The sequence below is a fragment of the Barbus barbus genome (assembly GCF_936440315.1).
Source record: "Barbus barbus genome assembly, chromosome: 13".
Lineage (NCBI taxonomy): Eukaryota > Metazoa > Chordata > Actinopteri > Cypriniformes > Cyprinidae > Barbus > Barbus barbus.
Window position 1 is genome coordinate 28,610,022 of NC_136741.1, and position 18,579 is coordinate 28,628,600.

Here is an 18,579-nt window from a genome sequence, read left to right on the forward strand (position 1 = left end):
AATCAACAGAAGCGCGCACATGCACAATTCAACACCCAGTCTGCAAAAATAGATCATCACTCTGAGTTCTGGCACGTTGAACAAAAATATGCCATGGCAGTGGAGAAGAGCATGCATTTGTGTCCGTTTCATCAGGATCTATAGGCATCCTTGAGCAGTTTTAGGGTTTGGTGAGATCATGGGTGCATCCAAAACAAGAGACGCAGTCAGGTGTGATGTCAGGAGTGATTATTGCACGGTTGGACAGAAGTGTTTTTGGTTGGTCATAACGTGGCCACCTGTTATTCCATGTTTGGGGTCACAGTGGACACCATGTGCATCCAGAAGAATGTCCCACCGCCCACCTCAGAAGACACTTCCTCTTTCCATTCATATAAAAGACCCTGGTGACCACCAGCAGCGTCCAAACGGATTACGAACCTTGAGGTTTGAATCTCGCCAACCAGGAAACACAACAAGAACCATGAGTACTGCTGCTGTCCAGCAAAACCGGCCTTTCAGCAGAGCCGTCAGAAAGATCAAGGTGGCTTCGACGGTGAACAGCCTCGCCAAAAGCTGGCAAAGCTGGGCGAACAAACACACCGACAAGCAAGATACGATACCGAGCGAATGGATGCCTGATACCATCATTGAAGATGCGTAAGAAAAGCAGGAGAAGAGTGAGATGAAACTCTTCATCACACACCTCGTGTGGTTTCGGTGAACAGCGAAGAAGGTGCAGACGACCAAATCAAGACTGTAATGGTGATTAAAGCCATCACACCAAAGTGTAACGAATATGAGAAAAACCTAGTGAGCATCATCAAGGAGAAGATCAACACCAATCAGCTTTTGGTGTCATCAGAGGACACCAAAAACTTTCTTGGTAACGAATCTCCCACCAGGAGACACTACTGTGGTGGGAAAGCAGGAACTTTGGCGAAAGTGCTCGGACGGAAAGAGGAAAAGACAATGGGATCACGAAGTAGCAGTTTAGATGCCGAGGACAGTGGTCTTGGGGAGGAAGCCCCTCTGAGCGACAACAGCGATCAGAATGAGAGTGAATCGAAGAAACAAGTCAACAGACACAAGGTAAGTTTATCTGTACAATTCATGCTATATTCTATTTGTACTGAGTGCAAATAGCCAGACTAATTGGTAAAAGCTATTTTCACTTACTCCGCCCACAATCAGAACTGCCCGCTTAGAAATTATAGCTTTAGTTTAAATAGCGTATATGGCTATTACCACTTCATGTGAGCAACTATTTTTGTTTGTTATTTTTATACTGACTATAAGTCACAACAGATCAAAATTGTATTGCTGAGAGAATAGAAAAAAATCACACAGATAAGTCGCATTGTTTAAGTCACATTTTATTATTAAATTCAGAATTAATATAAAATACTGGTAAAAAAAAAAAAAAAAAAGGTTATAAACATAAATACTATAAACATGTATTTTAGTGCTCCACAAAAACAATTATTTAAATTTATCTTTATTCATAACAGAACAAAACAAAAAATATAAGTTTAAAACAAACATAAATGATAGTGTCATTCAATACTCTATAAACTTGGACATGTTTGCATGCTCGGCGTTAAAAGGCAAATATTAATTATAGCCCATTTTAGATGACAATTTTTTAAAATATATTCCGAAAAATACAGTACCTTTTTTTACAGTAGTGTAAATTGGCACTGCCATATGTTTTCTTATTTTGAATGTAATTTGGTTGTCGCTCCTTTTATAAGAGAAACTTATTCTGTTCACACTGAATTCAGTTGTTATGGGAGTGAAAACTGAATTCACTCTTGAAAAGTTCAGGTAGTGGCAGCCACATTTACATTAAAGGCATGTATCTTTTCTTTTATTTTGTGATGTACAATAATAAATAAATAATGATAAGTAAAAATAAAAATAGGGCGGGGACTTCTAGTGATCGTTTTTTGTTTGGTTGGAGGCAAGATTAATTTAAATGCGGTTGTCTCTCTTAAAATACTCACAAAATATATAGTAAATGTGTTTTAATAGGGAATCTTTTGATGTTTTGAATGACTTGAACTGCTGAATATGAGTTTTTTTGGTTGAAAACCAAATGAGTATCACAGCTAACTGCAAATGAACAGACTGTTCATTCAAGGCTTTAATCAAAAAATGAATTCTTGACCATACAGCAGTGTTATTGTAATATATAGATGTTTTCCTATAAATAATAATTGCAAGCTGAGATTTATAGCTCAAGTCACAGTCCAACTATATTTTCACGGCAGCATAATGTTCCATCATAGACTCAGCCGCAATGGAATATATGTAAATAAAAACAGTGATGGATCGTTTACATCCGACCTTCAAAAAGCAGCATGCTCACCCTCAACTTGATGAGTGAGATCCATCACAGCTGTGTCACCGTGGTATTTGATTCACCAGCTTGTGTTTCACAGAGCGCATTTGCACGGGTTCAGATGGCGCCCGTGTGAAATAAGTGCCGCTTGAAGACATCCTGAGAAATATTTAACAGTAATGCTCAGGCATGTCAGACAGACAGTAGTGTAATGTGACTGTCCGGTGACAAGCCAGCTTGGCTACACCCCAAACAAGATCTGAATAATATATTATTGTAAACAAAGATGTTTTAAAGTCAACAAGAAGTCTAAATTACAAATATATATTGCTAGTCTTATTGTGCATGCTAATCTAAAGACTTTTTTTTTGTGAATTATTATTATTATTATTAAAATGATTTATTAATAATAAATACCCTCTGAAATCTTATGATGTCACCTAGGCCAAATTAAATAACATGAACTAAATTCCTTTCTTGTTCAAATCAAATAAATAAATAAATATCTGTTTTCAGCATTGATAATTTGAAATGTTGAATAATACTTTCTTGTTGAATATTGTAAAAAATATTCATAAATATTTAATATTAATTCATCTTTTTTATACATTTGCACAACTGTTAATAAACTGTACATGGATAATAATAAGAAATGTTTCTTGTTGTAAAAGCTATTTATACTTTTAATTTATAAGTACATATTTCATATTAATTATAAAACTTATTTATTTGCATTATTCATTATTATTTTTCAACATTGATAATAAAGAAATTATTCATTTTATTATTTTCTGTCTATTTATGAACTATACTTATGTAGTACGCACCATTTTATATTAATACTAAAATATGTATTTCTTTGTTTATAAATGTCTGTACATATACAACAAAATCTACAAACCAAGCTAAATCATTTTATTTCATCTTTCTTTTTTGCATTTAATTCTTTAAAACACACACTATGTGATGTGACTGTGTCCTGAATAACATGTGAATCTTGTCCTCTCAGATTAAAATAGCCACGATGAACGTCTTGAGGAGCAAGTGCCAGCAGTTTGCTGAAGACCACATTGAAGGTCGGAAGCTCAACCCTTTCAGCGAAGAGTTTAACTATGAACATGCTATTCGACTCCAGAAGGGTGACGCGGGATACGGGCGGCCCAAAGAAGGATCCAAAACAGCCCAGCGTGCCGATCGGGCCCAGAAACACATCTACCGCGAGATGGAGGAGATGTGCTTCATCATACGAGACATGGGCCTGCGGGATAAAGAGGGTCATATCTACATCACCTTCGCCGCCTGTTCGACCGCTACGTCAAAATCTCCGATAAAGTTGTGGGAATTTTGTTGCTCTGTCACAAACACTAGATGGTGGATTTTGAGGGCGAGATGCTCTGGAAGGGCCAGGATGATGACATTATAATCACATGACTAGTTTAATTTTTAGTTTTTAGTTTAGTTTTAATTTTTCAGAAAGTTGCTAAGCTGCAGTGTAAAATAAGTTATTTTACCTTCATTTTTCAGTTGTTTTCAAAATGCACTGCTGTTTTTTACACATTGCAAAAGCTGCACAAATTTAAAAAAAAAAAAATTTTGCACCAGAAAAGCAGTTATAAACTAACTTCTTTCAACTTGAGTGACTTTAATTCTAGGTATCTAGTTTCAAATTAGCCCTCTATTTATAATTTTATTTAGCCGGATGAAATGTTAGAACCTTGAGAACGTTCCAGAAAACTGATGAACTCTCTGAGATGAACGTGCTCTTCCGTCTGAATTCTGGTGCATGATGTGTTTTGAAAGTGGATATAGTTTTAGTGTTGAGGAGCTTCATATTTGAGATCGTGTAAGGGCGACTCCTAGCTCACAGTTTACACAAGGGAGTATACAGATCCTGTGTTTGTCTCCTCACGCATCAAACATTAGGCATCCTCTGAATGCTTAGCACACCAGCCTTGATGTCTAGACACGTTTTGAAAATCCTCTCATGTTTCTTGCTTGTAATTCAATGACAAATCAGTTTGGTCTTGTGAGAATATAAGGGTAGGGTGTGTTTTTTTTTTTTGCTTTGGTGCAATCATTATTTCCCATCTGAACATTTTGTTCATTTGCATCTACTTTCAGACACTTGCTGTTGTTTTATTGTTCAGTGTTTGGGGCTCATTTTAAAAACCTCTTTCAAAATGAAAGCATAATAGTCTTCTTACAGAAGGATTTGTTATAAATATTTAAAGATATACAGTCATATAGTTTAAAACAACTCATTTATTTATTTGATGTGGATTTTTTTTTTACGTCAGTAAAAGAGTAAATAAAACTGTTGAGTCATAGAAAAATACAACATTGTCCTAATTTATTTTTTTTAATTATTAGTAAATAAGATAGTTTGAAGGTAAAAAGTTTGAAGTTGGCTTCAATATATATATATATATATATATATATATATATATATATATATATTCTTTTTTTACATATATTTGTGTTTACTTTGCATTGGGGACAACATTTATTATTAGTATTAATAATAATGTTACATTTACATTTAGTCATTTAGCGGAACCCAAAGTAACAGTAATATAAATATAACAATATTAACAATATAATATAATTGTAATATTTATACAAAATATTTTATTACAAATGAACATTATATATATATAATATTTCTGTAAATATTTTTTTATATATATATAGATAGATATTTTAATAAATACGACAGTATTTGTAAGATATATTTTATTATTAAATATTAATTAATTATTATTAAATTTTAATTTCTAATTTATTTATTAATACTACAAATGTTAAGTATAATGGTAATACTATATTAATAATACTTTGTGTATATTAAATTATATATAAAAATATTAAGAAAAAATTATAATTTGTATTATTATATAATTTTTTACAAAGATTATTGGTGTCATTATTATTATTATTTATTCATTTTTATTAGAAAAATGTAAAAAAAAAAAAAAAAAAACTATATTATATAAAAGATATGTGTGTGTGTGGGATGCATACTGTATGATTTGTGTAAAAAGGGATCTTTATTCTTTGTAATTGCATCAAACAGGGACAAGATTATTCATCTCTTCCTTTGTTAGTGGCAGTGGCTACACAAACACACACACACACACACACACAATAATAAAACTCAGCCGTATCCCCAAAATACCAACATCCAGCTCGGTTCCAAATCAAGAGTGCTTGATCTAATTGTCCTTGATCTAACTCTTAAAAAGCCATTTCGTCTCCTGAGAAAGGCCTGAGTGCAGAAGACAGACAGGCTAACTATAACACTCGATATCTCATTCTCTCTGACGTGTGCAATAAGCTTAACGTTATGTGTTAGTTGTCGAAGATTATCAGATGGTTTCAGGATAAATCTCCTCCTAAACTTGTGAAGCATCAGGCAATCATCAGCCAAACGCATGTTTTGTAAATCAGAGTAAGCTATTTTATTCTGTATAACCATTTTCAACAGAGTAACAATACACTAAATTGTGCATTAATCAACAGTGACGTTATTTTACGAATTCAAATTTACATATAATGAATAGTAATAAGGATTAAAACAATTATCTCCACAAAGAAAAATATCACAGCGTCCAATTTTTAGGAATATGTTGATTATTTTGCCCTATCAACTTCAACAAGTACAACAACCATGGTAGATGGTTAATTAGTTACAAAATTGTGTGGTGAAAAATGCGATGACAAAAGGCCATGACTATTAACCAGATTAAAGTAGTAAATACAAAAAAGAAAGGGAAAGACAGAAAATGAATAGAAATGAAAGCAGAATGACATTCTTGCATGCTCGTTTCTCCGCCGTACAACTGGAACTGTGTTAAGACCTCTGGTTTACAAGTTAAGGCTTTACAAAAACTACTGTATGGAGATATTTCATTTGAAACTCTATAAATCACATTCTTTTATAACATCTGGAGTGCATTTGGTGTTTAAAAGCAATTATATATCCAATCCAGAGTTTAAAATGCTGATAGAAACAGGAGAAATGTGTTGCTTACAGCCTAAAAAACTGATATGTCAATATTGATATCCCAAATCAAATTTATTATTGTTTTACTCACTTAATCCAAGGTGTCTATTTACAATAAACAGACGGAAAAAGATGTAGTTCATATGTAGTTTTTCAGACAGCGATTGAGTCTATGAACAATGGATTAAATTGATGTATATTAATATATATCATCTATATTAATATACAATGCTAAGCACTATATTGCCCGAAAAGGTTTTTCTAAATCATGATTTTTTCATCTTTGAAATGGCACTAAATTCTCGAGGATCTCAGACATTCAGCTCTTCGTCTAAAACCGAGTATCTACTATATTGCTACATGGATGCAGAAGTTTCTAATGTAATGCAGAGACAATCTGGCTTTACTCCCTGTAACAAATAAAGTGAGCAAAAATTCATTTTGTTATTGCTTTTTAAGACAATGAACATTAAAGTCTCCAAAACGAATGTGGCAGTGCTTTATATGGCCTTCACAACATGAGCATGTTGAGGGTGTCCGAGGTACATTTTTCAGCGTTAATTGAAATCATCACTCCTGAACTTCTCAGAGAGGAATGAATCTTTAAAAAATCCTTTTGTCTAGTGGTAAATAGTGTATTTTCTTCACAAATGCTGGACGTAAAAATTCTCGGCAATGCTGTTCCTTCCCTTTCTGTGCTGGCGTGTAGAAATGTTCAGAACGTATGAAAACATTTGTATCAGTATTTATTAATCCTCGTCAGGACGGCACACAGCACATCTCAGTGCAATGTAACAGCATTCGTTTGATCGTCCGCTGGCTGCTACATGTTTGCTCGACTGCCAGCGAAAACGCTTGATAATCCGGTATCAATCGATTCCATGCAAAATCTCATTAGATGGTGGCAAACTAAGATGCCTTTCATGCGTATGCTACTATCTAATGCTACAACCTTATCATTGCTACTGAAGATTCTGCATCCCGAAGTCACAAATAATATCATAATGTAAAGAAGAAAGTGAACTTTTGGTTCACGCCAAACTAGCGTTGCTTATAAGAAAGACATTTAAGATTATAAAGTGCAAAACTAAATTATCTTTAAATAATTAGTAATAGACTCTTAAATGTTGGCCATGGCGATTAATTTGACCAATATTTGATTTACAGAAGTGTTCATTAGGCCTACTGTTCCTTAATAATGGATTGCACACGTTTCATTTTTTCAATATTTCATTTAAATTTATGTACAATCACTCTGTTTTTTCGATATTGGTTTCAGCCATTAAAAACCGCAAGTATATCATTTACTCACATTAATTTCATAATCACTATGTTACTTCAGCATCTTGCATCCATTTGAATTTTTCCATATACTGTTAGTGGGGTAAAACGTACAATGACGTCACTGAATATGTCACTGTTTGGGAAAAGATAGTCTTTTTAAATATGTGTCTGCTTAGGTTATTGATTCATAAAGCCTGTAGTCACCGAATATAGACACTAGCCACAAATAAAGCCACTTGCTGACAGCATTGGCACTGTTTAGTAATGAGAAAGACAAACAGAAGAGACACGAACAGAAAAAGATTCATGTGCGAACGAAATCATGAACTACAAACATAGACTCTTTTCAAACTACACATATTTTTTAAGACATATATCTATTCCTGTTAATTACACAAGAAAATGAATGCAAACCCGCACTTTTATTCCCGATACATTCTTCTCTCTATTGTGTGTCATATTGCACGAACCCATCCGTTGCAGGACCCAACACGATGCCTGCACAAACGTTTACCTGCTTTCAGTTCTAAATGGAGGACGTTTCCTCATACAGACCATCACAAGCTAATGTGTTGAAAGCTAAAATAAAGCCCAGACGTCTGGTCTGCATTCTTTGCCTGTCCTGAAGTCTTTTTCTCAGAGGCTGAAAAAGAGCATTCCCTCTGTGCTCAATTCTGGAATATTCCAGAAAGGTCATCTGTTCTGAAGAAATTCTAGAACATTCCAGAGGGTTCCGGTGCTGCAGTCATGCACAACCAGCACTCTTAGGATCGGGGGGCTGTGAGAGCCCTTCCAGAGAAAAATAAATCTAGTGGAGTAGTTAGTCTTATGAGCGTTCGCAGCACGGCCCCACGGTGCTCTCCAGAGACAGTTGTGAGGAGTGGCGGATCAGCGGCGCCATCGTGGGGTCCACCATAGAGGAGGTGGGGAAAAGCTTGTACCAGCCAATCACCATGTTTGTCAAATCCAGCTCTTCCAATAGGATGCGGGCCACGCCCATGAAGCATTTACGATCCATCCGGCCGTAGTTTCCCCAAACGATGACCTGTTCATGAGAAATGGAAGTATTATGTTATCGTAAGGATTGATGAAAAGTACTTTTGACTATAATATTTTACATTTTAAATGTGTATATATCCCTTAGTTCATTTCAGAATTCTCAATTTTAGTTATTTTTAGTTAATTCCATTATTCTAGGTGAATCTCAGAATGGAAATAAATAAATATATATAAATATATATCTACACACACACACATTATATATATAATCCTTCTAATTCATAAACAGTTTGTTCCATTAATCCAGATGAAACTAATTATATAGATTTTAAGAATTTTAAATGTATATAATCCTTCTAATCCATAAATTCTAAATTGTCCATTTTAAATTTATCATCAAATGCGTATGTGAACCTGGACCATAAAACCAGTCATAAGAGTCAATTTTCTGAAACTGAGATTTATACATGAATAAATAAGCTTTCCATTGATGTATGGTTTGTTAGGATATGACAATATTTGGCTGCGATACAACTATTTGAATATCTGGAATCTGAGGGTGCAAAAAATAAAATCAAAATATTGAGAAAATTGCCTTTAAATTGAGTTTTTAGCAATGCATATTACTAAGTAAAAATTAAGTTTTGATATATTTAAGGTAGGAAATTTACAAAATATCTTCATGTAACATGATCTTTACTTAATATCCCAATGATTTTTGGTTTAAAAGAAAAATCGATCATTTTGACCCATAAAATCTATTTTTGGCTATTGCTACAAATATACCCATGCAACTTATGACTGGTTTTGTGGTCCAGGGTCACATATAATCCTTGTAATTAATAAATTCCTGATTAAAAATTTAGAATTCATCATAATTCATAATGCCTTTGTTATCCTAAAATAAATGTTTAATTTACAGTAATTCAATAATGATTTTTTTTTACTATTATTATTATTTCAGTTTCATTAGTCTGGGCGCATCTCATGTCCAGATCACTCCAAAATGTATTTCAATTATATTTTGCAGAAAGAAAATAAATCTCATTTTAGGAGCATTAAGGGAGCATTTTTAGTAGCTTTTTTTCCATGAACATTTTTGAAAAAGCTTCAAATCCAGCACAACAAATTCTTTCAAGGTGCATAATTCGTTTACAATTTAAAAGGGAAAGGGAAGTGGTGTGTGGCCAAGTATGGTGACCCATTGTGTTCTGCATTTAACCCATCCAAGTGTACACACAGTAGTGAACATACACCCGGAGCAGTGGGCAGCCAATGCTGCGGCGATAGTACATCATATTTGTTCTTAATTAAAGTAATAGAAATTCAGTGTTTTTGGATAACAGTTATAATAAATGTGCTTTAAATAAAATATTATGACATTTTATTATTACAAATTTCTCTCTTGCTCTCTCTCTCTCTTTTTTTGAAGTAATATGACTTTCGTGTGATTTCGTGTGATTCATCCATCTAGCAGCACAAACTGAATAATTTGAATTTCCAAATATGATAATGAATGTGTGAAAATTTTGAAGAATAACTTAACCTAGATCAATCTGCAAGTTCCCTGAGATTCATTACATAATAATGACGGATGTTTGGATGGAGGACGCCATACATCAGTGAATAAACACATGCAAATGATGTTTTTCCCACCACCCGATGATCCTGAACATCCTGCAGTCTGTTCTAACCTTTAATGCTTGTTGTGACAGGCTTTCATAAATGTTGTCCTTAGAAAAATGTCTAATTCGGTGAGATATGAAATGTTTCCCCCTATTCCTTCAGCGCTGCTAAAAAATAAAGCGTTCACTGCAATGCTGTTTCTTCGCCAGTTCTCTCTGCAGTGGAATTAAATGATGGAGGGAATGCATAAGAAATGATCATTCACAGACATCACGACACCTACAGAGAAATTACACCAAATTGGAAAAGACGTGGGTAAACTTTGCTGTAAATTAGAGCCTATTTTCTTTGTCATTTAAATAACCAACCAGACAGATGCATCTGAAGTGCTTGACACCTTAATGTTAAATGCATTATGAAAATCAAATAGGGTTAGTATGCTGGTTCGATGCAGATTTATAAGGCAAGCAACACTATTTCTATTGCTCATACATCCCCTAATGTTAAATATTTAAGCACTTGGAATTTTTTTGCTTGGTGAACAATAAAATTTAGTCCCTCTGATGCATCCTCTGGTGCAAGTAACCCTCATTTTCTTCATAGAAGGTAAAAATCGAGTTTACCTGTACAACCTTTCCCTGTGGGCTCTCTGAAAAAACAAGGAGTTGATTGTAAAGGGGATCTAATGATTTCCGGATGGACTTCGTCTTCTTTTTGGCAATGCAGATGCCGTTTTCCAGAAGGTAGACTTTAATGTAGGCCGCTGAAACGGAAGAAACAAACAAAAAAATACAATAATTCAAACAGCATCCTTCAAATCCACAAAATATTGAAAACCTATTTGAAGTGCCACTAATTTAGACGTCTCTTTTCAATTTTCTCTCTTTTTTCAAAACGCACATGCTCGCTTTCGGATAATGAATGCTCAGATAAGAAGAGGAGAATAATCTAAGAGAAATTGTATATTTGAGAACCAATCTTTAAACATTTGCAGTCAGTTTTGTGCTCTGGCTAAATGAATCTAATCGCTGTATCAGGCTCAACCCTCTGTGTGATGAAGAACCACCTGGAGGGCCCTTAGATCCAGGCTTCATGATGAGTCCTCGAGCCTGAATGATCTCCACCTCCAGCTGTCCGTTCCTGTCCATCAGACCGATCTCAACATCTCCTGCAGACATTAATACACACGTTAACGAGCGTCAAGTGGCACGTGGGTGAGTGACATTATTTCTTCCTTTTTCATTTACATTGTGTTGATCTTAGTTATTTTAATATTTTGTTAAAAATGTTACTTTGTCAACATTGGATAACTACATTAGTTACCCTGAACTAATAATGAAAAGCTAATAATAATACATTATTGAAATCAAATGTTGTATCAGTTAATATTTAATGGACCTGAGCTAACCTATAAATGAATAGTTGTATTTTTATTAACTGACATTAACAAATATTAATAAATACTGTAACAATTGTTCATTGTTTTGTTAATGCATTAACTAATGTTAACTAATGAGACCTTTTTGTAAAGCGTTAACAATATTTTAATTACAATATTTTCTCTGCAGTCTTATTTAATGTTATTTTATTGATTATAATATGACGATTCAAGTTCTGGGTGCTGATTGGTCATTTTGGCTGAACAGCAACCATATACACATATTCTGTTATAATTTACATGTCAGGGAGTTTAATATTACAGAAACATACTCCAACAAAATTGACAATTGATAATTATTTGAATTCTATAATTTCTCATTTTTTGAAAATATCAAATTCATGCTTTCTAATTTCCACTGTTTTATTGAATATTTTGTCATACAAACAACCTTTTGACAAGCAGCTCTGACAATTACCGACCAATTTTTCGGTAATTTTTACCAATTTTTTATTATTATCTGTGTCCTGTCCTGTCGCTGTCATTCTGTTGCACTGTGGAGCTATAATAATAATAATAATAATTTTCAGCATTTTCTATCATATTGATTTTTTTTTATTCTTTATGTCAAGGACTTTCCATCACTTGCACATGCATATGTAACAAGATGCATAATTTTCATTATCATTTAACACAATAAAATACAAAATGTGTATTAGTAAATGGCTAACCTTTATGTGCATAAAAGAAAAGGACAAATTATAGCCTGTTCACTTGTGCTACACTAACATGTGATGTATAAGTGCACTCACCCATAGAAGTTGTAGCTAGTGTCTGTCTGCCCACAAACTGAGCAGGTCCCATCCCGTCCAGAAAGTCACTAAACTGGGCATCTGATGCCAAACACATTCCACTGTAGTTCAGACTAAAGGGAAGAAAACAGCGCAGTGTTACTGTGGAAGCTTGCATTAATTTTATTTATACAATATATTGAGTGCTGTATGTTGTCTGCTGGATGGAACATACAGTGCTGTATTAAAATAATGTTGAGAATATTTTGTGTAGACATATACGTTATTGTTTTCGATTGGATCGATGGGCGGAAGGCATTTCTCTTTTATGTAATGAAGATAGACAGCCTTTAAGCCTGACAGTGAAGTTCAGCTTTGATTGAGCCGAGTGCTCTGCTGGAGCAAAGCCAGCGCACACGCATGTAATCACACTGCTTTCCTGCTCCTTTCGGCAGATTTGAGATGTATGCGGCCAAAAATTCATCACTTCAGTGTACTGTGTATTTCCAGGAGATGAGCTGCATGCTCCGTGTCATGCTCACCCTCACGACCTCTTGAAATAGGAGGTCTGGCCTTCATCTAATAGCACAACAGTGACTGTCCACTTTTTCATCAGCCTTCTGGAATTGTTTTTCAGATTCATTTTCTCCACTAAAACATCTTCAATAAAGAATTCTAAGCCTTACACTAAACCAACAAGCTCTTAACATTCCTAATGAATTATTTTATTATAATAAATTATAATACAGTATTATACTCTATTATAATAAAAGTGAAATAGCCATGCTTGTCTCACTTACGAAGCAATGCTCCATTATCAACCTTTTTATACATAATTTCTTGTTTACTCTTTAGCTAGATCTTCTGAAGGAAACTGACTTAATTTTAATTTTCTACACAGGTGAAGAATCCCATATTGCTTATCATAGATTTTTCACTTTTTTCCAGCAAACAGAAGGCAGCCACTTGTGCTCGGATGAGATTAATTAGGTCTAATTTTTTTTTTGTAACAAGAGATCCATTTTAGATACAGAAACAGATGGTGGTGAAAAAAGTGTGTTTTACTTTTGCATGCAAAAAAAAAGGCAGCCAAAGAGGGCAAAGGGGTGCATGTTTGAGCAAACTTAACCACCCCGGCATAAGGTGTTTTTACATTCTATCTGTTTTGACCGACCAATGGAGCGTTCAGGAAACCTGTTCGAAAATAGTCATTAGTTTTGCAGCTCTGCACAAAAATGACATTTCTTCTCTATTAATATATATTTTTATATTTATTTTAAAAAGCTACCCTTGACTGTCATACCCTACATGACTGTCGTTCTCTTGTTTTCCTTCAATCCTCCTTTCATACCGCCTCCCCTCCTTTCTCCATTCCCTTTCCTGTGTGTTTGTTCTCAATAATCCTCCACACTAATGTGGATGGTTTCATAATTAATTTTCTTTCTGCGGTTTGACCTCGATTCTCTCCAGCGCCCCTCTACCCATTCCCAGCTCTGTCTCTTTCGCTTGCCGTCTCCGCACAGGTCTATTTTTGAAATGCTTTTGGGAGGGTCCAGACAATCCTGATGCCTAATACTCAGACCGGGCATCCCAAGAGATGCCATTTTCATCGCCTCCTCGTTCTTTTGCTCGTTTTTCACTCCATCCTGTCTCTATGTCCCACGTCAATATCTAGTTCATCATTTAGTCTCTCGCCTGGTGTCTCTATCTGCTCGTCTCTGTTCTTCAAGGAACAGTCATCATTTACTCCCAGGATGTGGCTCCAAAGCCTTTTGGAACACAAACGGAGAATCGTCACACAGTCCATATAACCACATTAGAATCAGAAAACTGGTCTATACAACTTAGTGTTTTCGAAATGTTTCAGTTAAAATCAGAACAAATAATTTTACTTAATACGCAAAACTGCAAAAGATATTAAGACTGGTTTTCAGAAAGCATTTTTTTTTTACATGAATTGAATAACAATGTTGAAAAGAAGACTTAATATTTTATGCAGTGTTACATCTTTAGTAAATTTAGCTTGTTTTGAATAGATATACACTACTGTCAATATATACACTATGGTCTTATTCAGCAAGGGTGCGTTAAAATGATCAAAAAGGACAGTAAAGTCATTTATAACGTTAAAAAAGATTTATATTTCAAATAAATGCTCTTTTTTAAATATTTTTCATAGTGATCCTGAAAAAAAGTATATTAAGCATTCAAACAGAAAAAAAGTTATTTTAAATTGTAATAATACTTCATAACAATATTCATAGTACTAATTAATAATAAATATAAATTAAGCCTTGAGATGTTCAAAAACATTCAAATTTCTTACCGACCCCAAACGGTAGTAGAAAATTAGACAAATAAAGGCTAATTAAAAAAATAATAATAATAATAATAATTTTTATTTTTTTTTTAAGCACAATTTGAACTAAAAATGTAAAATGTGTGATACCATTGTTGTCAGAATTTATTGCTGATTTAAAATTTGTTATTGAAATATAATCTTGACATAAGTTTTGATTGTCCTATTCAAGTAGACAGGAGCAGTACTTGAATGAAAAATAGCTGCTGAAAGATGGCAGCCAAGCAAACTTTCTGCCCATCTGTTCATCTCACAAAGTTATTTCATATGACTTCAGTAGACTAGGAATAAGGCACACAAGTCAGACAAGTTTTTTTATTATTAGGACCAAAATTTGACCGCTGTGGTCACAAGCTGCATGAAGTTTCTTCAAAACATCTCTGTTTGTGTTCCACAGAAGAAAGATGGTTGGGTTTGGGTTTGAGGGTGAGTAGATGATGACAGAACGTTCATTTTTGGACAAACTATTCCTTTCACCCTCTTCCTCTCTCGCATGTGACATTTCATCATTCTGTCTGGCAAACCGGAGAGTCATTATTAGTCACTGGCCCCTGCGTGCACTGGCGTCAGCAGTAAACACACACGCATTACTACAAACGCTTCGGAGGGTGACAAATACACCTATCACCGCTCCACATATTACACGCCACATTCTTGATGTCACTCGAATAAACATTTGTCTGTGTTATGTGTTAATCATGGCGTCTCAGTGCACTGCTCTCAATTGCTTTATATATCAAAGTCTCCCTGCCGTTCTTCTGGCACTCTGGTATTCATTGCATGCAAATATTTTAAACAGATGCTCCGTTCTTGCATGCAAGTATGAGAGTTATTGTTTTCTGGAAAAAAGTGAAAGGTATGTGGGAAATGTTTATACATCTGAAACAGAGTGCAGAATAATTTTTAAATGTGGTGGAGACAGTGTTATTTTAGTATCGGTGAGATACTGTTACAGATTTAGCAATATTTTTTCTATTTACTTTTAGTAAATTCTATTTAATTTTAGGTAATGTTTTAATAATTTTGTTCTGTGTTTTTGTCTACATGTCTATATATTTTTTATTTAAATATACAATTATATATTAAATAATATACATATTTTTTTATTTTATGTTAGTATATCAAGTTAAACTAAAGGAAAATGAGAGATGTTGCCTTGGCCGCTAAATAAATGAAAGTTTAAGGAGTTTTTTTGTTTTGTTTTTTGTTATATATATTTAATTTGATGTAATGATTTTTGTATGGTTTTAATTTAGTCAACTATAATAACCTAAATGAAGATGATCTGCTGTTCAATTATATATATCTATTATATCTCTCAGATTTTTATCCTAGCGATTTGAGAATTTATTGAAAATCGATCTCAACTTTTTCATTTTCTACAGAGACCCCAAAAAGTATTTGGACACTTAAAAATATATGAATTTCATTGTATATGAAATAGCATTTAAAGAAGGACAGAACATGCATGGTTTCATGCAGATCATTTCACAAGTAGAAGTGCGTTAGGTTTTAAATAAAAAATCAGCAGTTATACTGTTTATAATTAAGTATTTGGACACTTTTTGAATGTCAAACCCGTGATTATTTTTTGCTAGGACACCTGTGTGAACATATTTTTAATCTGCATTTCAGTTTCTGGCTGTTTAAAAAAATGCATCAAAAATGATTTTATTCAGGACATCTAATATTATTATATTTTTGGTCTGTGCACCATGAGCAGTTCTGCTTTTGGAGTTATAATTAGGGTGTTAGATTGCTGCTTTCTGCTTTCTATGGCATTTTGACAGAATCATAAATGTTACTAATGTGACCTCTTTTGCTTTTCTTGGTCCCCAACACTGTAAAAAAAAAAATGTTGAGCCAACTTAAAATTTCAGCAGATTTTTGAGTTCTCTCAACTTATTTTTGTAGGAGATTCTCAACTTTTTGTTGTATAAACTTAAAACAACAGAGAAAACTCAAAAATCTGCTGAAGCTGGTTGCCTTCAAATTTTAAGTTGGCTCAACTTTTTTTTTTTTACAGTGAAATAAAACATGTTTACTGACAAAAGTGGGAGCTGTGGAGGTCAGAGATACAAGAGATACAGATATGTGTAAGATTATCAGAGAAAGTGCATCAGTCTCTAATGTAGATTCATACTATTTGTGTTTTAATGAAGCAAAAGCTCCTATAAAACCACTGTAAAGATGCTTCTATATCTGTACAACAGCTGTAGAAAGATGATGCTTGCTACTTACTTTAGAAAAGGTATTGATCTTTGTAAGATTTGCAATGTGTTTTGGAGTCAATAGACTATAAATTGAATTTAAATTTAAGGTTTAGTAAGAGACAACTGCAAAAAAATAATGCTCATTTAATATGTTTTACTTTTTATGTTTTAATAATGATTTTTGTACGTTTTAAGCCCCGATATTTTTTCATATATACTTCATAATATTTTATAACTTTTTATATCATGTTTAGTCCTAGTTTTTAATCTTTTAATAATGCTCCTTGTAATGCTTTCTAAAGTTTTAATATTTGTAAATGTTTTTAAATTGTTTTATAACTTTTTGATACAGTTGTTTGATTTTATAACATATTTAAAGGCAAACAGCCCAAAGGCAATTTACAAACAATATCTAATGGAAACAGATCAAATAAACACTAGATAGTGAATACATATTACAGAAACTTCTGTAGAAGAAAAAAAAGCCACTGCATCAAATCAGCCTTGCTCTGTGACTTTCCATCACAGTTGTTTGTCAAAGCCCAGACTGACAGTGAGTGTTTATGTAAAATATGTTTTACTCTGTTATGTATTCATGAGATGCATAAGATGCAATGTAATATGGTAAAATATCCTCAGCAGTGGCAGCCAAAACTCTAATCCCCATGCTCCATAAACTGCGCAGTAATCCCGCTGAATTGGGCTGGATTTTACTCCCATGATGGAGCTGCACAGGAAGAGCAACCAACTACATTACGTAAGGTTTGCGGGGATTTTTTGTCTGTTTGTGGATTTCTAATGGAGCGCTGGGTATTGGACAAAGAGTTTGAGGGGAAATGTATGCAGAATAGACAGCGGTCGAGCATAACATATCGTTATAATTATGTAACTGAACATATTGTTTTGAAGTGAACTGCAAAGTTTTTGGTTCTTATTTTAATGGTTTTGTCTGAAAAATCTTCATGAATCTATTATATCATCTTGCATCCTCTCTTAAGGTTTATATTTTAGCTTTTGGCAACTGCAAAGTGTCCCGATACATTTTGAACCAAATGTTCATATTATCATGTTTTGTATTAAATGTTTACTTGTGCAATCTTTCTTTAAAATAAATGCCACTTGCGTTGATATTTTATTATCTAATGCAATGACATTCATGCATAATGATCATGTTAAATTTATTTAATCATTTTAAATTTATTTATATGTATTTTTATGTTATTTTCTGTGAACGGGAATGTTTTTCATTGGTTTTAGTTTTAGAGAATGATAATAGCCCTGGTTCAAACAAGCCCAAACCAGCAAATATCTTTTCCATTTATGTATCCAAACTTGTGCAAAACTTTCTGGCACGTTGGCATTAAAGCTAAACAGCTTTTGTCCTCCACAGAGCTAAAATCAGACTACATCACGCAAAACTCAAAACCTGTAGCTTTGATGTGACACTCCAGACAGTGTCCAGATCTGAAATGAGTTTACAGTTCATCAACACAGAAGGTCTGAACTCTGGATTTCATTCAGAAATAGAGCCAGCAGAGAAAGGTTTATTACTGAGAAGAGGGGTTTATATTGTTGGTTATGTAACTTATGGGAATACCTCAAA

At 33.7% G+C, this 18,579-nt stretch overlaps 1 protein-coding gene and 1 pseudogene across 2 annotated transcripts in view; one reads left to right on the plus strand and one right to left on the minus strand.

Annotated features, from left to right (window-relative positions):
* Positions 1-463: 463 nt before the first annotated feature.
* On the plus strand, positions 464-3,754 carry LOC306878740 (actin-binding Rho-activating protein-like; annotated as a pseudogene). The gene is made up of 2 exons: positions 464-1,071; positions 3,333-3,754. The product of its transcript is annotated as an actin-binding Rho-activating protein-like (transcript).
* A 1,600-nt stretch (positions 3,755-5,354) lies between these two features.
* The window catches only part of LOC306879715 (regulating synaptic membrane exocytosis protein 4-like), a 32,001-nt gene continuing 18,776 nt past the window's right edge, over positions 5,355-18,579 (minus strand). The window contains exons 3-6 of the mRNA XM_079432859.1: positions 12,426-12,538; positions 11,302-11,403; positions 10,859-10,998; positions 5,355-8,655 (exon numbers count right to left, since the gene is read on the minus strand). Coding sequence (XP_079288985.1) covers positions 8,437-8,655; positions 10,859-10,998; positions 11,302-11,403; positions 12,426-12,538 — 574 coding nt within the window. The 3' untranslated portion in view covers positions 5,355-8,436. The remainder of the gene's footprint in view (positions 8,656-10,858; positions 10,999-11,301; positions 11,404-12,425; positions 12,539-18,579) is intronic.